At 58.4% G+C, this 16,901-nt stretch overlaps 3 protein-coding genes across 3 annotated transcripts; all 3 read left to right on the top strand.

Moving 5' to 3' along the window:
* Positions 1-1,478: 1,478 nt before the first annotated feature.
* Positions 1,479-3,722, top strand: LOC121740351 (eukaryotic translation initiation factor 3 subunit A-like). The gene has a single exon (XM_042133023.1). The coding sequence runs from the start codon at positions 1,479-1,481 to the stop codon at positions 3,720-3,722; it is 2,244 nt and encodes a 747-aa protein (XP_041988957.1).
* Positions 3,571-4,842, top strand: LOC121740349. Its single transcript, XM_042133022.1, has 2 exons — positions 3,571-4,786; positions 4,831-4,842. Exons 1-2 carry the CDS (start codon positions 3,722-3,724, stop codon positions 4,840-4,842), a joined length of 1,077 nt encoding a protein of 358 aa, XP_041988956.1. The 5' UTR covers positions 3,571-3,721.
* Positions 4,843-4,995: 153 nt separating this feature from the next.
* Positions 4,996-10,194, top strand: LOC121740348. Its single transcript, XM_042133021.1, has 4 exons — positions 4,996-6,429; positions 7,348-7,924; positions 8,042-8,269; positions 8,716-10,194. The coding sequence occupies exons 1-4, from the start codon at positions 5,018-5,020 to the stop codon at positions 10,192-10,194; spliced, it is 3,696 nt and encodes a 1,231-aa protein (XP_041988955.1). The 5' UTR covers positions 4,996-5,017.
* Positions 10,195-16,901: the final 6,707 nt, after the last annotated feature.

Raw genomic sequence — 16,901 nt, 5'->3', positions numbered from 1 at the left:
CGATCGATGGCGCTGCGAATCATCCGCGGATACCGCACCATATCCTGCGAAGCAGCGCTCATCCTCGCCAGAACTCCGCCTTGGGACTTGGAAGCGCGGGTTCTGAGCGAAATTTACTATCGCACGGTGGAGTTTAAGGAGAGAGGAGACAGAGTTTCCCTTGAACTGACCACACGGTGGAGGCGTCAGGCTCGCATAATTATAATGCGCACTTGGGAGGACAGGTTGGCGACTCCAACGGCTGGACGTGCAGTGGCGGCGGCATTTCGACCGCACCTGGAGACGTGGGTAACCCACTGCAAAGGCACCCTCACCTTCCGTATGGTGCAGATGTTGACTGGGCACGGGTGTTTCGGCCATTACCTGCATCGCACGGCTAGGAGAGAACCGACGACGCAGTGCCACCACTGCGATCACGGAGACGACACAGCGCAGCACACGCTCGAGGACTGCCCGGCATGGGCGGAGCAACGAGCGGTGCTCTGCGCAACCATCGGATACGACCTCAGTCTCCCGGCCATAGTGACAGCTATGGTTCGGTCGAGCCAAGGATATGACGCCATAGCCGACTTCTGCGAGGCTGTCATCTCGCAGAAAGAGGCTGCCGAACGGGAAAGAGAAGCGGACGTGGCTGCAGATCCCGTTCGAAGACGGCGCGGAGGGCGCAGGCGCGCTATACACGAACGCCAGCTCCCGCCGTAAACGGGGCTTGGGCGGAGGATTGGGGAATCCGCTGCCCATTGCACGAGCCCTGCCCGGTAGAAGAGCGCCCGGTGCCTCGGGCTGCTCCCCGGAGGTTTAAGCAGCTATTAGCTCGCAGCGGAGGAGTCTGTACAAGCAGACACCGCTAACTGGGCTGCCGCAGATATCGCCCCCGTAGGCGGGTCCGGTGGCCCAGCAGCGTAGCGGAGGAAGGAGGCACCGGTGGGTTTTAGTGGGTAAACCCGGGTGTTCCTCTTTACCGAAGCACCTGGGGAGCCCCACATATCCCGGCGGCCTTTCCCCCGGGTTGCCGGGAATGCGTAATGCATTTCCCACCGTGAAAAAAAAAAAAAAAAAAAAAAAAAAAAAAAAAAAAAAAAAAAAAAAAAAAAAGGTTAGGTTAGGTTGAGCTTGATTTTCCATGGGCGGAGCCTATGCCGAACGTGCGAATTTCGAGTTCTTGGTGGCAATCGAAAGAGGCTTACCTAAGCGATTTTTCGGTGGTTGAATTTTCGCTCCACGCCATCTGGTGGCGGAGTAATTCAACTTTGTATATATTTAATTTTTATATTTACTTTTTTGTATTTTTATTAATTATTATTTAGTTGTAGGGTACTTTTTATGTTATTTTTTGGTGTTGGGTTTTTGTTTTTTCCATTTCTAGTAGTTTTTTAAGTTGGTACTCTGTGGTGCAACAGGGCATTTCACGGTGCCTTGCGGTACTCCGGGTTCGACGAGTAGTTTTTGCTACTCCTGTCTGTTAGCCACGGGTTAACATGTCAGGAGGTGATGGTAGAAGTCAAGGGGGGGGGTCTAGGAAGACTAAGAAGAAGGGGGGGAATGTGAGTAGGAGTAGGAGCAGGAGCAGAAGCGAGGGAGGTACGGATTCCGACAGGAATAGAGGTAAGAAGGGAGTAATGCCTTCTGACAAGGCTGTTGCTGGGCCTTCAACGAGCCGTTTGACGGTCTCTGGTGGCATCACACTAGGCGAGATCCTAGGTGATGACTGGACGATGACGTCTGTGCCGGTTTCGATGTCAGAGTCGGAGCCTGTGACTCGCAAACGTCTGTATTCGGAGCGTTCCGGCTCTGATACTGAAGGTACAGACGTTGCGTCAGGCAGGGCCAAGAAGCTGCCCACTGCTAGGCGTGGTAGAGGCCGTGGGACGGCCAGCTTGTTGACGGCGGCTCGACAGGCCCTAACGGAGAAGGAGGCACAAAAAGCAGAGGATTTTGTGTCCTCCCTTGAGAGACAATCCTTCCGGAAGTCTCCGGTAAAGGAGGTAACGTGCGAGAGGCCGGGTCCTTTGGATCTAGACGTGGACCAGATGGCAGCTGACGACCTGATGACCACAGCTGTAGGAAGGCTCGACGATATACTCTACATTGCTAGCAGATCTACTAACCTTAAAGGGGGATATGCTAGCCAGATTCGTCGAGCCACCGGGGTAATCAGGTCTGTCTTGGAGACTCTGGCAATGAGAACGGAAGTGGAGGAAACGCGCCGCCTCCGGGCCGATAATAATCGGCTCCAAAGAGAGGTGGCCAATTTAAAGGAGGAGGTGCGCGCTTACCGGCGTGACTTCGAGGAAGCCAAGAAGGCGGTAGCAGCACAGCGTCACTCTATGTTGAGTGAAGAGCAGCTGAGTACTCTGGAGGGCAGCATAGCCCGGATGGTCGGTAATATGATCGACGGCCGGCTTGCTGCCATTAAGGACAGGCTGCCGCCTCCTCCGATTGTTCGCCCGCCACTGGCGGCGGACCGAAAGAATGCGGCACGTGAAGCAAGTGGTGCCTCTTTGGCACCGGCGCCAGTGGTGAGGGAGAAGTCGCCGATTATCGGGACACCCAGACAGTCGGCTCCAATGGAGATGTCCTCACGTCATCGGGAAGAGTTTCCTCCACTTCCAGTTCGTCCTGTGACGCGCCCTGCCCCCGCCAAGGCACCCGTAGAGAAGGGCAAAGGCAAAGGCAAGGGCAAGAAGACTAAGGAGACAGAATGGACCAGCTTTGGACATTCTGTCTCTAAAGAGAAGTCGCAGGGTCGAGAGCGTCGCACGGAAGAGGTGCAGCAATTTTCGCCGCAACCGGTGCCTGTGATGGCTGAACCACAGCCGCAGTCGGGGCCGGCAGAGGGTTGGTCGGAGGTCGTCCGCCGCAAAGGGGCGAAGAAGCCCAAGGCGAAACCCAAAGAGGCTCCGAAAAGTGCCCCCAAGGGTAAAAAGTTGACACTCCCGAACTCTGAGGCCATCATTGTAAAGTTGCGCCCAGAGGCCCAACAATCGGGGGTGTCTTACGGAGAGGCGCTGACAAAAGCCAGGCTGGCGATAGACCCGCAAGAGTTCGGGTTGGGGCCTTTAAGAATCCGCAACTCGGCGACGGGGGCCCGCTTGATCCAGGTTCCCGGTAGGACGAGTGGGGACAAGGCGGACAAATTGGCCAACAAGTTGGCCTCGGTCTTGTCAGATGTGGCGGACATCTCCAGACCCGTTTTGACTGCGTGTTTTAAATTGACGGGTTTGGACGATACTGCCAACGCTGCCAGCATTAAGGCAGCGGTGGCAAAGGAGGGAGGCTGTGCCCTCGAACAAGTCTGGGTGGGGGACATCTTCCGCAGTTTCCGTGGAAATGGTTTTGCGAGGATGTCCTGCCCAATCACTGCAGGCAAGGAGCTGCTGAAGCGGGGCAGTCTCTGCGTTGGCTGGAGTCGAGTCAGGGTCGTACATGAGGGGATGCGGTCCAGGCACTGTTTTAGGTGCTACGAACTGGGGCACTCCGCCATTATGTGCCCCTCGAAGAAGGACCGCAGCGAACTTTGCCTGCGGTGCAGCCAGCCTGGGCATAAGGCCAACACCTGCACATCGGAGCCTCACTGCGCTGCATGTGCAGATGCCGGTCGTAAGGCAAACCACATCATGGGGGGGAAAACCTGTAATCCCCCATCCACACGTGGTAAAGCTCTCCCCCTAAGACCAACCGGGAGAGAGCAGGAGGCGCCTGAGGCCGAGATGTCAGAGTAATGCCAGGACATCTCGGCTTCTTACAGGCGAACGTCAACCACTCTGCTGCGGCGCAGGATCTTCTCCTGCAGTCAATGGCGGAGTGGTTAGTTGATGTGGTAGTGGTAGCGGAGCCTTATTTTGTGCCTCCCCTGCCGCATTGGGCAGGAGATACGGATGGCTCTGTTGCCGTTGTCTCCTGGCAGGTTAGTGGCCCCCCCCTCATACCCAAAGCGAGGGGGCCGGGTTATGTGGTGGCAGTCCGGGGAGAAATTGCCATTGTAGGCGTGTATTTCTCCCCGAATCAAAATTTAGCGGCCCTGGAGCGATTTCTTGACACTCTAGGGCCACTCATAAGACGGTTGGCTCCTCTCCCAGTGGTTGTGGCGGGGGACTTTAACGCAAAGTCCTCAGCGTGGGGTTCCCCGGTCACAAATCCTAAAGGGAGAGAAGTGGAAGAATGGGCGATGGTAACGGGGCTGTCTCTTATTAATCATGGGACAGTCCCGACTTGCGTGCGATGGAACGGGGAGTCAGTGGTGGATCTGACTTTCGCCACGCCCGACATCGCACGCAGTATAGGAGGATGGAGGGTGGTCACCGAGTTGGAGACACTCTCAGACCACCGTTATATTCGGTTTGAGGTGTCTCCGCCCTCCAGGTCGAGTCCGGCGTTGTCCAGAGGTCGTAGCAGATTCCCGCGTTGGGCATTATCCGGGCTCGACCGGGAACTGGCAGAGGAGGCCGCAATTGTCGGCCGCTGGTGTCTCCCGTCGACGTGGCATGGTCAGGGGGTTGATGAGATGGCTGGCTGCTTTGGTGACGTACTCAAGAACGTCTGCCAGGCAGCCATGCCAAAAGTTTATGGTCCGCCCCCTCCACGTCGTTCGGTTTATTGGTGGTCGGCCGAATTGACGGACCTCCGCGCTGCCTGCAATGCGGCGCGCCGCGCCTACGGACGCAGCAGGCGGCGCCGACCTCAGGACACGGAGCGAGATGGTCGGCTGCACAGGGCCTACGTCGAAAAGAGGGAGACCCTGAAGCTGGCCATGAGCCGAGCTAAAGAGGCAGCATGGTTGGAGCTGGTAGAGGGTCTTAATAGTGACCCTTGGGGTCGACCGTATAAAAGGGCGCGGGATAAACTCCGCGTCCAGTCGACCCCGTTGACGGAATCGCTCCAACCGGAGCTGCTGGGGAGCATCGTCAGGGAACTGTTCCCTGCCCACCCAGCTGAATTTGCTCCGCCTCGCATGGCTCGGCCAACGCCGGACTTGGCCTTGGAGGAAGGTGTTCCGCCACCCGTCACTGACCAGGAAATGGAGGCGGTTCTGTCCCGCCTCCGTGACAAGAAGAGGGCGCCGGGTCCGGACGGGGTGCACGGGAAGGTGCTGTCATTGGCACTCGTGCACCTCGAGGATCCCCTTCGGGAACTGTTTGACCAGTGTCTTCAATCTGGGCAGTTCCCGAAGGGTTGGAAGAGGGGCCGACTCGTCCTTTTGCCTAAAGGAGGTCGGCCACCGGACCAGGCGTCGGCGGTAAGGCCGATAGTGTTGCTGAACGAAGTCGGGAAGGCACTGGAACGTATTGTGGCTTCACGACTCGTTCAGCACTTGGAGGAGGGCCCGGGACCGAAACTGTCCAATCATCAGTACGGTTTCCGGGCTGGTCGGTCTACCGTCGACGCCATGCGGTACCTACGGTCGGTGACGCAGGAGGCGGAACGCGAAGGGGATGTGGTGTTGGGGGTGTCGCTCGACATAGCCAATGCTTTCAACAGCCTTCCTCACAGCGTGATACTTGGGGCACTGGAGTACTTCGGTGTCCCCTTGTATATCAGAAGGCTGGTGGGAGATTGGCTCTCCGACAGAGAGGTCGTGTGGGAGAACCGGGACGGGGTCCTGGTGTTGGTGGAGGTCGACTGCGGTGTCCCACAGGGGTCGGCACTTGGGCCGGGTCTGTGGGTCATCGGCTACGACTGGGTCCTGCGATGCTGCCTCCTCCCTGGGATGGGTGTCTCCGCGTATGCGGACGACACCTTTATCACAGCCCGGGGGAGGACGTATCAAGAGGCAGCGCGGCTGACCGAATCGGCAGTATCGCTGGTGGTCAGCCGCATAAGACGATTGGGGCTTCGGGTCCGTTTTGAGAAGACCGAAGCCCTTATGTTTCGCGGACCCGGTAAAAGGGGACCTCCACCGGGTGCACGACTTCGTGTCGGAGACGAGGAGATCAGGGTGAGCCCCACCATCAAGTATCTTGGGCTCACCCTGGATGGAAGGTGGACCTTCGGTCCCCATTTCCAGCAGCTGGGACCGAAGGTCATAAGAGCGGCATCCTCACTGGGTCGACTCCTGCCAAATGTGGGAGGGCCCAGCCAAGCCTGTCGGCAGCTGTACTCCGGGGTGTGCCGGAGTATGGCTCTGTACGGTGCCCCAATATGGGTGGATGCTCTCACCGTGCGTAATAGAGCCCTGCTGCACAAAATGCAGCGGGTCATTGCGGTGAGAGTCATCAGGGGCTACCGTACAGTCTCCTGGGCGGCAGCAACTGCTCTGGCGGGGGAACCGCCATGGGAGCTCACGGCGAGGGTGCTCGCCGAGTTGAACCTCCTCATCACTGAGGGGAGGTCGAATGGCGAAGCCCCTTCGTGGGAGGAGCTTAGGCGGTTCCGGAGACTCGGAGAGCAGTGGTTGCTGAGGAGGTGGGGTGAGGATCTGGCGCAGACCCGGTACGGTCAACGTACCGCCGAGGCACTGCGTCCAGTTCTTGCGGCGTGGATGCGCCGCAAGAGAAAACCCCTCACCTTCCGCCTTACACAGGTACTCACCGGGCACGGATGCTTCGGTGAGTACCTGTGTAAGGTCGCCAGGAGAGAGCCAACGCCAGCCTGCCATGAATGCGGCGCTGCAGAGGACACGGCCCAGCATACCCTCGAGGTGTGCGATCGTTGGGCCGTGCAGCGCCACGATCTCGTGGCAGTGCTAGGCGGGGACCTCTCGCTCCCGAGCATGGTGCGCTGCATGCTCGAGAGCGATGAGGCCTGGCAGGCGGCGGTCTCTTTTTGCGAAATTGTGATGTCGCAGAAAGAGGCCTCGGAGCGGGACAGAGAGGACGATCCCACCTCTCTGCCGCTCCGCCGGCGTAGGACGGGAGTGCGGAGGCGTCGCTATGCGAACCTCCAATAACTCTCGTCCCACGGGGCTCCGGGTCAGGATGGGTACCTGTCCGGCTAAGCTAGTCCCGGCGCCGAGGGGAACGCTTTAGTTTGCCTAAGCATTCCCTTATTTTTGGTGGAAGTCCGGTCCCTTTTGAGGTAGACCGGCCGGTCGTGGAGGGAGTCCTGTGTTTGGTAGATCCGGGACATCCCTCCTTTATACGACTGAAGGCGAACCGCAGGTGGTTTTAGTGAGTAGGAGTCTCACATACCCCCGGGGTGCTTCAGCTTAACTGAGGCACATACCCGACCCGGGGGACCCATGATGGGTTTCCCCTGCGCATAAAAAAAAAAAAAAAAAAAAAAAGGTTAGGTTAGGTTAGGTTAGGTTAGGTTAGGTTAGGTTAGGTTAGGTTAGGTTAGGTTAAAGGGGGGGCAGAACACCAACGCCCCTCCCGTTGAGGCCCCGTGGACCACAGTTGGCCCGCGCAGGCAGAAGAAGAAAGGGGTGGCTACTCCAGCTAAAGCCGCCCCAAGAAAGAAGAAGAGGAAGGCCAAGCTCCGTGCTCCAGCCACCGCGGCGATCACTCTCACGTTGGGGGCGAACGCCGCGGAGAAGGGCGTCAAATACAGTGACGTCCTTTTAAAGGCTAAGAACGCGGTGACGACCAGCGGACTGGCAGAGCTGGACATCCAAAAGCTCCAGCTCCGCTTCCGTCTAGCTCAGACCGGTGCGCGCGTCCTCACCATTCCTGGTGAGGGCGCCCAAGAAAAGGCGGACGCCCTCGCTGAGAAGCTGAGGGAAGTTCTCGACCCTGACGTTGTAAAAGTCGGACGCCCGGCGAAATGCGTGGAAATGCGTATCACCGGGCTGGACGACTCAGCTACGACCGCCGAGGTCATCGAGGCGGTGTCTAGAGAAGGTGGGTGCCCGGCCAACTCCATCAGGTCGGGCCCAATAAGGAAAGGAAGGTGGGGCGACGGCTCTGTCTGGCTGAGCGTCCCCGTTGCAGCCGCCAAAAAGCTCATCAGCTTGAAGCGGCTGCAAGTGGGCTGGGTGTCGGCTAAGGTGACACTGCTGGCCGCGAGGCCCAAGCGGTGTTACCGATGCCTCGACACCGGCCACCTGGCGACGACATGCCAGTGCCCGGTGGATCGCAGCCGGAACTGTTTCCGCTGTGGGAAGCCGGAGCACAAGGCAGCCGAGTGCCGGGAGAAGCAGCCCAATTGCTTCTTCTGCGAGGCACTCGGCAAGGACAAGGACCATGTGCTGGGTAGTAGCGGCTGCGTCACTGCGAAGCCGCTCCCCAGCACCAAGCGCCGGAAGAGACGCGGAGCTCCCTCCGAAAAGGCTCGGCCAAAAGAGCCTGGAGCCGGTGGTGCTGGGGTTAGGCAGCCCCAGCCCGCCATGGAGGTGGAGCCATAGGCCCGTGGGCGGTTGATCGGGGGATCACCGCCCGCGCGAAGGGCCCCGAGAAGGAAGCTCCCTAGATGCCCGGGGAGCTCTCGGTGAAGAAAGGCGGCGGCAGAACACCAGCCGCCGCAACGGAGTTGTGCCGGGTGCGGCGAACGGCCGTGAGGACGCGGAAGTCTTAGAAAAGTACCCGCATCTCACGGCTGGAAGGAGGGCATGGGGGGGTTTTAGTGGGTAAACCTCGTGTAGGGAGTCCCACATACCCCCGCCCCTTCCCCCGAAGGGGTGGGGGATACGTAACGTATTTCCCCTCCTAAAAAAAAAAAAAAAAAAAAAAAAGGTTAGGTTAGGTTAGGTTAGGTTAGGTTGGGGGCGGGGTGAGCGACGCTCAGTTCGGGTTCAGATCTCGTCGCTCGACGATAGACGCGGTAGCGCGTGTGCGGCAGATTTCGGAGGAGGAAATCTCTCGGGGTGGGGTGGTGTTGGTTGTCTCGTTGGACATCACCAATGCGTTCAACACCCTGCCCTGGGAGACCATAAAAGAGGGACTACGGTACCATCGAGTGCCAAGATATTTGCGTCGTACCATCAGCAACTATCTATCGGAGCGCTCGGTGGAGTACCCCACCGAAGAAGGCTGGGAGGACCTGGAGGTGGACTGTGGCGTCCCGCAGGGTTCGTCTCTCGGTCCGGGCCTATGGGATATAGGCTACGACTACGTGCTCCGCGGCGCCAATCTTCCGGGCGTGGAGCTCGTTGCATACGCGGACGACACAGCGGTCGTCTGCCGCGCCAAGTCCCATCGAGAGGCGAAAATCCTGGCAACGGCAGCAGTCGCTCAGGTCGTGAGGAGGATCCAGGCTCTGGGTCTGACGGTGGCATTGAACAAGTCGGAGGCCCTCTTGTTCCACGGGCCCAGAAACGCGCCGCCGCCGGACTTGGAAGTCATAGTGAGTGGAACGAGAATAAAGATAGCGCCTACAATGACCTACCTTGGTCTGGCCCTCGATAGCCGGTGGTCATTCAAGGAACACTTCCGCCGGCTATCCGAGAAAGTAAAGAAGTCTGCGGGTGCCCTTGCCTCGCTGCTCCCGAATCTCGGGGGCCCGAGTTTGGCTTGTCGGCGCCTCTACATGGGCGTTGTCCGTTCCATGGCAATGTATGGGGCGCCGATATGGGCAGAAAACCTGCTACCGGAGAATAGGCTGGCCCTGGGGCGGCTGCAGCGAGTGATGGCGACACGCGCGATTCGCGGGTACCGCACAATCTCCCGGGACGCGGCGTGCCTCCTCGCTGGCAGTGTCCCATGGGACCTCGACGCTCTTGCCCTCGCCGATGTGTACTGGCGTGGCGCTGAAGTCCGCGCGGGGGGCAGCAACCCCCTTCCGGACGCCGTCCGTCGGTGGAGGGATCGGGCCAGGGAAGTGACAATTGAGCTCTGGGAGGAACGGCTCCTGGAGCCTCAAGTAAGCGTGGCACTGGTGCTGGCCATGAGACCAGTACTGAGAGAGTGGTTGACCAGAAAGCACGGCGCGCTCTCGTTCCGACTCACGCAGGTGCTGACCGGACACGGCTGCTTCGGCCGTTACCTGTGTGAGATCGCGAACCGAGAAGAGAGTACGCGCTGTCACCACTGTGACTGTGACAGGGACACGGCGGAACACACCGTTTCTGCCTGTCCCTCCTGGACTGGACAACGGGCGGCCCTCACGGCCGCCATTGGATTTGACCTTTCGCTGCCCGCATTGGTTCGCGCCATGGTGGGCAGTGAACCTGGATGGACAGCGGTGCAGGACTTCTGCGAAGATGTCATCGCCGCGAAGGAGGAGGCCGAGCGTATGAGAGAGCTGGAGGCGCTCGACCCCCGCCGAAGAAGACGGCCGAGGCGACGACAGGTCATTGGTAATGACCACTTGCCGCCTTAGCCGGGGGGCTCGGGGCGGTGGTATGGGGATGCCGCCGCCCAACGAGTCGAGTCCCCGAGAGGGTCGCGATGCGCTGCGTACTCCTCGCGCATCGCGACAAAGGAGAGATAGGCCTATGCAAGCCCTGGGAGGGCCTCTGTTCGGCCTAAGGAGCGTACGAACAGTGCTCCAAGGAAGACGGGCCCGCTATTGATACGCGGGCACACGCATGCAGGACCGCGGACGAAGGCTCGCGCGTGCTCGCAACCCTGCATGTCATGAAGAGGAGTACCGCAGTGTTTTAGTGGGTAGGGCCGCGGCACCTACCATCTTCGCCGCGGCGAGCCCCACATATCCGCAGTGGGAGTCCCCATCCCCTGCGTCGAATGCGTCACTGCATTTCACTGCGTGAAAAAAAAAAAAAAAAAAAAAAAAAAAAAAAAAGGTTGGGGGCGGGGGCGATACCGGTCCGTCCACGTCGTGTCCCTGGGCACCTCCCCCGTGCCATCGTGAGCGTTTTCACGGTGACACGGGAGGGGTGGCTGAACGCCGGTATGGGCGAGTGTTTGTGTGTGTGTTTGGCTGCGCCCACAGTGTGACGAAAGGGCCCGCGACCCGGGGTGTCGGAGTTTGGGAAAGATGGATAGTCGCACTAAGAAAAGTATTCTCCGGGTGGGTCTCGGCTCCTCAGGGGCCGGGGAATCCCACACACCGTCTTCGGACGGTGGTCGGCCCGTGTATACGGAGGGGCCACTTATTGCGAGGAGGGAGGAGAGGAAGGAAGAGGAGAAAGGCGAAAGGAGGAAGGAGAGGAAAGGAAGCGCTAAGAAGCGCGCGGATCGCAAGCCGGTGGTGCTCCTTACCCCGCTGGAAAGATATCCGCACACCGATGAAGACAGCGAGGACTTCTACACGGAGTCCAGCAGCAATTTGTCGCTGGACTCCGTGGGGCTGCCCGCACAATCTGGACGTACGACTCCCCTAAAAAGGAGACTCCTGGATGAGACTGATGAGGCGCCGTCGACTAGTAAGGCGACGGTGCTCGAACCTAAAAGAGGACGTGGCCGGCCTCCAACGACCGGCCAATACGTCGGCCTGGCTAAGGCGCAGGCCGACTATAACCGCGAAAAGGAGGAGGCCCTCCGGCTCCAAGCCGAGGAGGAGATTGCCGAAGCAGCGAATGAGGCGAGGTGGTCGCATGCGTTTCTGCGCGCCGCCTTCAAGGATTCAGACCTCTCCGCCACTTCCCCGTCGGGAGAAGAGGCTAAGAAGGAATGGACGGGCGCGGACATAACGAAGACAGTGGAGGACACATTGAAGACCGTCGATATGATCGCCAGGAAGTCCACGAACCTTAAGGGAACATACCAAAAGTACCTTAAGGAATCGGTGGCGACCATACGGATGGTCTTCAATAAGTTGACGACCCTCTGCACAACAGAGGAAGTGAAGGTGCTGGAGGCCAGAAACACGCGCCTTGAAGAGCAAGTGGCGGCGCTACGCCAAGAGCTGGACGAGGTGCGGAAGAAGGCCTCGCAACCTACCGGAGATGACATGCGTCAGCTGTTGGCCGAGGTCTCCCGTACGAACGCGGAGACCTTCGGCAATATGCTGAACGCCAGGCTCGCCGGGCTGGAGGACCGCCTCCTGCCGGAGCCGAGACGCAGGCCACCGCTGGCGTCGGACGGAATTCGGGATGAGGACCTCCCAACCGCCCCCGCGAGTGTCGTTGCGCCTATGGAAGAAGAGGTGCCGGGACCCCCTCGGCCGAAAAAGGCGAAAGGGAAACCGGCCAAACCGGAGAAGACACAACCGCCCGTCGCTGCAGCGGCCCCTACAGAGGCTTCTGCTGCATCCACGGCGCCTGGGCCTTCAAAGGCTAAGAAGAAAAAGAAGAAGAAGCGGCCTTCTATGGCAGCCCAAGAGGCGGCACAAGGGGGAGCGACCATCAGCTCCCCTGGTACAGAGACCCCTTGGACCACGGTGGGTCCGAAGGGTGGGAAGAAGAAGGGGGCGGCTACACCATCTACAGCCGCCCCGAAGAAGAAGAAGAAGCCGAGGCTCCGCGTCCCCGCCACTGCGGCCGTCGCTCTCACTATTGAGGAGTCGGCCGTGAGGGCGGGTCTGACGTATGCCAAGGCTCTTGAGACGGCCCGGCGGGCGATAAGCATTGCGGAGTTTGATATTCCGCAAGTCCGCTACCGTCGGGCCCGAACTGGAGGGTGTCTTCTCACCATAGCTGGAGAGGGCGCAGGGAAGAAGGCGGACGCCTTTGCCGCAAGGCTCAAAACCGTCCTGCCTCAAGAAGTGAGGGTCGGACGGCCGGCTGCTTGCGCAGAGATGCGTGTCGCCGGCCTGGACGACTCTGTGACGGCCGCCGAAATCAGGGAAGCGGTCGCGGTTGATGGAGAGTGCCTGGCCGGAGATGTCCGGGTGGGGCCTATGAGGGAGGGGCCGCGGGGGGACGGGTCTTGTTGGATCCGCCTCCCAGCCGCAGCCGCCAAGAAGCTCTCGAGCTCTGGGCGGTTGCGGGTTGGCTGGGTGTTGGCGAGAGCGACGTTGTTGGCCGCGAGGCCGACGCGTTGCTTCCGCTGTCAGAACACCGGCCACGTGGCTGCCAAGTGCCAGTGCCCGGTGGACCGTAGCCGGACTTGTTTCCGGTGCGGGAAACCGGGGCACAAGGCGGCGGAGTGCGGGGCTGCGGAACCTAACTGCGCCCTGTGCGAGGCCGCTGGCAGGGCGGAAAGGGGGCACGTGCTGGGCGGCAGAGGATGTCCATCTGCCGCGAAAAAGCCGGCCCCCCGAGAAGAGAAGGCCCCGTCCAAAAAGGCTCGGCAAAAGCCGAAGCCCAAGGGCGCGCGGGCTCCGCCCGTCTCTGCCAATATGGAGACGGAGGCCTAGACCCGCGGGCGGTGATCGGGGGATTCCCGCCCGCATAAAGGGTCCCGAGAAGACAGCCCCCCTATAGCCCGGGGGCCTCTCGGCGAGGTCAGCGGCTCAAGCCGCTCGAAGAAGGTGCCGGTTGCGGCAGCGCGCTGGGAGGGGCGGAGTTGTAGTCGCTCCGCGGTTCCCGTCCCTCCCGCACTAGGCGCATGACGAAGGGCTGGGGGGGTTTTAGTGGGTAGACCTCTTGTAGGGAGTCCCACATACCCCCGCCCCTTTCCCCGAGGGGGCGGGGGATACGCAAAGTATTTCCCCTCCTAAAAAAAAAAAAAAAAAAAAAAAAAAAAAAGGTTAGGTTGGGGGCGGGGGCGATACCGGTCCCTGGGCGCCTGGGTGCGCCACCCCACCCTTTACACGGAGTGACGTATCCAGGATGGCTGAACGCCGGTCTTTCCTGTCTTTCTCTCTTTTTATAGCTTACTCTTCGTTTGTCGTTTATTTTATTTAGTCTCATATTTCACCACCTTCTCTACTCTATCCTTCTCATTTTATTTAACTCTTCTATACACCAGCGTGCGTTTCTGTGTACATATGTGTGTGTGTTTGTGGATGGATGGACCCGTGGGTCCCTAATCCCCGGTTTGTGGTGCCCGGCCTTGGGATGCGTGGCGAGCAGGTGGCTTACGTCGCAAGGGCACTAGGGCAGAATCTCCCTTAATAGATCAAATCATGGAGACACGCACTTTTGAAAATTCTCCCCGGGCGGGTACCAGTTCTACTGGAGAATCCCGCACTCCCGGTTCGCCGGGAGTCTGCCGCACGTATACGGGGGCGGCACAAAATGCGTTGGAGGGTAAGGGGGCCGTTGCAACGGCGAAGGAAGGAGAGGGCGCGACAATGCGCGAATGTCCGAAACCGGCACACCTAACCGCGCCGGCGGCGGACGCAATTACGGACGAAGACGTGGATTTCTCCGTCTACCAGCCTAACGGCGTAGACCGGGTGAAAAGACTGGCTCAAAGAAAGAAGGAGCGGGGCTGTCCAATCCGGGACTTACCCGACCTGCCGCCTGTGCTGCAGTACCGGGATGTTCTCGGGACGCAGCCCCGCGCTCCTACTCCTACCGGACATGACGAAGAGGAACGTAGGGAGTTGACGCGCTCGCCTCGCGTCGTTCTGCGCGACGTGATGCGTGAATTCTCCCTACCGCCTCCCCAAGGACGAGACGATACCGGAGACGACAGTGAGGACTGGCCCTTGGACTCCGACGACATGACATCCGACGTGTCGATGGACTCCGAGGGCTTGCCCACAGACCCGGACAGGACACGCCGCAAACGGCGAATCCCGGAAGACGACAAGGCGCCGCCCCTTGGTAGAGGAGCGGTGCCCAAGGCTAAGAAGGGACGTGGCCGGCCACCAACGACCGGCCAATACGTCGGCCTAGCTAAGGCCCAAGAGGACCTAAGGCGGGAAAAGGAGGAAGAACGCCGGGCTGCATTCAGGGCGAAAGTCGAAGAGGTAGCCCGGGCGGCGCGGGAGGAGCGGGAGGCGAGAGAGGCGCGAGCCTCCCTTCGCGCAAGCCCAGCCCCGACTGCAGAAGACACGGAGCAGACGAGCGCGGCCCTGGCGGGTAGCGTAGAGAGGGCCTTGGAAATGGTGACGATGGTCGCTACAAGGTCCTCCAACTTGAAGGGCACGTACCAGCGGGCCCTCAAGGAGGCGGTCGCATCCATAAAAGCGGCCGTCACGGAGATGAGGGGCCGCGGTCAAACGGCTGAAATACGGGCACTGGAGGAGCAGAACGATCGCCTCCTGCGCCAAGTCAATGCGATGCGTCGGGAGCTAGAGGACCTGCGGCGTCGCGTGACTGGGCCCGCACCTGACGATCTGCAGAGGATGTTGTCGGAGGTCTCGCGCTCCAATATCGAGACCTTCGGCAACATGCTGAATGCACGGTTAGGTTAGGTTAGGTTAGGTTAGGTTAGGTTAGGTTAGGTTAGGTTAGGTTAGGTTAGGTTCCCCCCGATGGTTGCACGCCTTGTCGTGGCGGTGGGGCTCTAGTAACCGCGGCTTGGACAACCGCGGTGAAGCAAAGAGGCAACCAGGGCCGGCCGGTGTCGCCGCCTGGCCCGAGGAGGGCGCTCCCAGGGGACTGGAGGAGTCCGCTGCGGATGCGCACCGAGGTGGGGCCGCAGAGGAAGAGGCAAGTAGGTATTACGGTGCGCCGCTTGCCCTATCCTCTGCGGCCGAGGACGGATCGCGGGGGGGGGAGGCATTGTGGTAGGTTGCCGCTTTCCCTATCCCCCCCTGCGAGCTGGCGGGGCCGTTCCGCTTGAACGGCATTGGTGGGGCCGCAGAGGAAGAGGCAAGTAGGTATTACGATGCGCCGCTTGCCCTATCCTCTGCGGCCGAGGTGTGGTCGGTGGCAGAGCCACAGACCTGATCTGCCACATGGCCTCCAAGTAGCAGACTCGGGGGGCGTCTGTTACAGCCTTGGTGGGGGCCGAGGAGGAGGGCGCACGTGTTGTGCGCCCATCGTGGAGTCTTCGGGCAGCTGGCGGGGTCGCAGATGTGTGTATCGTTCCTGTGGCCCCGTCAATACGTGGCGTGGCGGAAGATGGGGGGGGGTTTTAGTGGGTATACCGTGGTCTCATTAGCTACGGGAGTCCCACATAACCACTCGGGTCGCCCCCTGCGCCTGGGTGGTATGCGTAATGCATTTCCCCCTCCGAAAAAAAAAAAAAAAAAAAAAAAAAAAAAAAAAAAAAAAAAAAAAAAGGTTAGGTTAGGTTAGGTTAGGTTAGGTTTTTTTTTTTTTTTTGAGGGTTAGCTATTGGGAGTGCAACCCGGTGTTCAGCGCTATCGGTTTACACATTCCACCGGGCTGTTTTAAGGTTGATAGGTGTGAGTTTGGTTTTGGGTTGATTGTTGAATTGTTTGGTTGGTGTGAGTTTATAACGTGAGCCGAGTTGGGGTTAATAAGAATTGGTTGAGTAATGGTTGTATTGGGTTGGGTAGGTTGTGAGTGTGGTTTGTTTTATATTTTGATTTTTGTTGCAGTTGAGACGATTTGGGTTTGTGATGAAGTTTGTATTGGGTTGAAAGGTTTGATATTGGTTTGTTTATAAGTGTTTTTTGTAGCAAGTACTATGATTTAAGTGTTGATGGTATTTGTATTGGGTTGCTGGGTTATGATTGTGGTTTGTTTTGTTTGTTGTTCTTGTTGTAATTAGCACGGTTTGATAGTGAGAAGATTTGTTTTGGGTTGAGTAGGTTGTGGTATTGGTTTGTTTATTGTTGTTTTTGTTGCAATTACTATGATTTGAGTTTTAATGGTAATTGTATTGGGTTGCTGGGTTGTGAGATTGGTTTGTTTTATTTGTTGTTTTTGTTGTAATTAATACGAGTTGGGTTAGTGATAATTTTTGTATTGGGTTGGTAGGTTGTGATATTGATTTGTTTATTGTTGTTTTTTGTTGCAATTACTATGATTTGAGTGTTAATGGTAATTGTATTGGGTTGCTGGTTTGTGAGATTGGTTTGTTTTATTTGTTGTTTTTGTTGTAATTAATACGATTTGGTTAGTGACAAAGTTTGTATTGGGTTGGGTAGGTTGTGAGTGTGGATTGCTTTATTTTTGTTTTTGGTTGTAATGAGTACGAGTTAGGTTAGTGATGAAGTTTGGATTGGGTTAGGAGGTTGTGATATTGGTTTGTTTATTGTTGTTTTTGTTGCAATTACTATGATTTGAGTGTTAATGGTAATTGTGTTGGGTTGCTGGGTTGTGAGATTGGTTTGTTTTATTTGTTGTTTTTGTTGTAATTAATACGATTTGAATTAGT

Source organism: Aricia agestis, chromosome 3 (genome assembly GCF_905147365.1).
Source record: "Aricia agestis chromosome 3, ilAriAges1.1, whole genome shotgun sequence".
Lineage (NCBI taxonomy): Eukaryota > Metazoa > Arthropoda > Insecta > Lepidoptera > Lycaenidae > Aricia > Aricia agestis.
Note: the sequence above shows the minus strand (reverse complement) of the source record. Positions and strands in the feature narration are given on the sequence as shown.

Excerpts from the sequence above, each read along its gene's own strand:
- LOC121740348 (XM_042133021.1), top strand. The coding sequence starts at position 5,018 with ATGGAGGCGGTTCTGTCCCGCCTCCGTGACAAGAAGAGGGCGCCGGGT. Across the intron at positions 7,925-8,041 it reads TGGGCTGGGTGTCGGCTAAG|CCGGAGCACAAGGCAGCCGA; the intron begins GTGACACTGCTG and ends CGCTGTGGGAAG. Across the intron at positions 8,270-8,715 it reads AGCCCCAGCCCGCCATGGAG|ATTTCGGAGGAGGAAATCTC; the intron begins GTGGAGCCATAG and ends CGTGTGCGGCAG.
- LOC121740349 (XM_042133022.1), top strand. The coding sequence starts at position 3,722 with ATGCCAGGACATCTCGGCTTCTTACAGGCGAACGTCAACCACTCTGCT.
- LOC121740351 (XM_042133023.1), top strand. The coding sequence starts at position 1,479 with ATGTCAGGAGGTGATGGTAGAAGTCAAGGGGGGGGGTCTAGGAAGACT.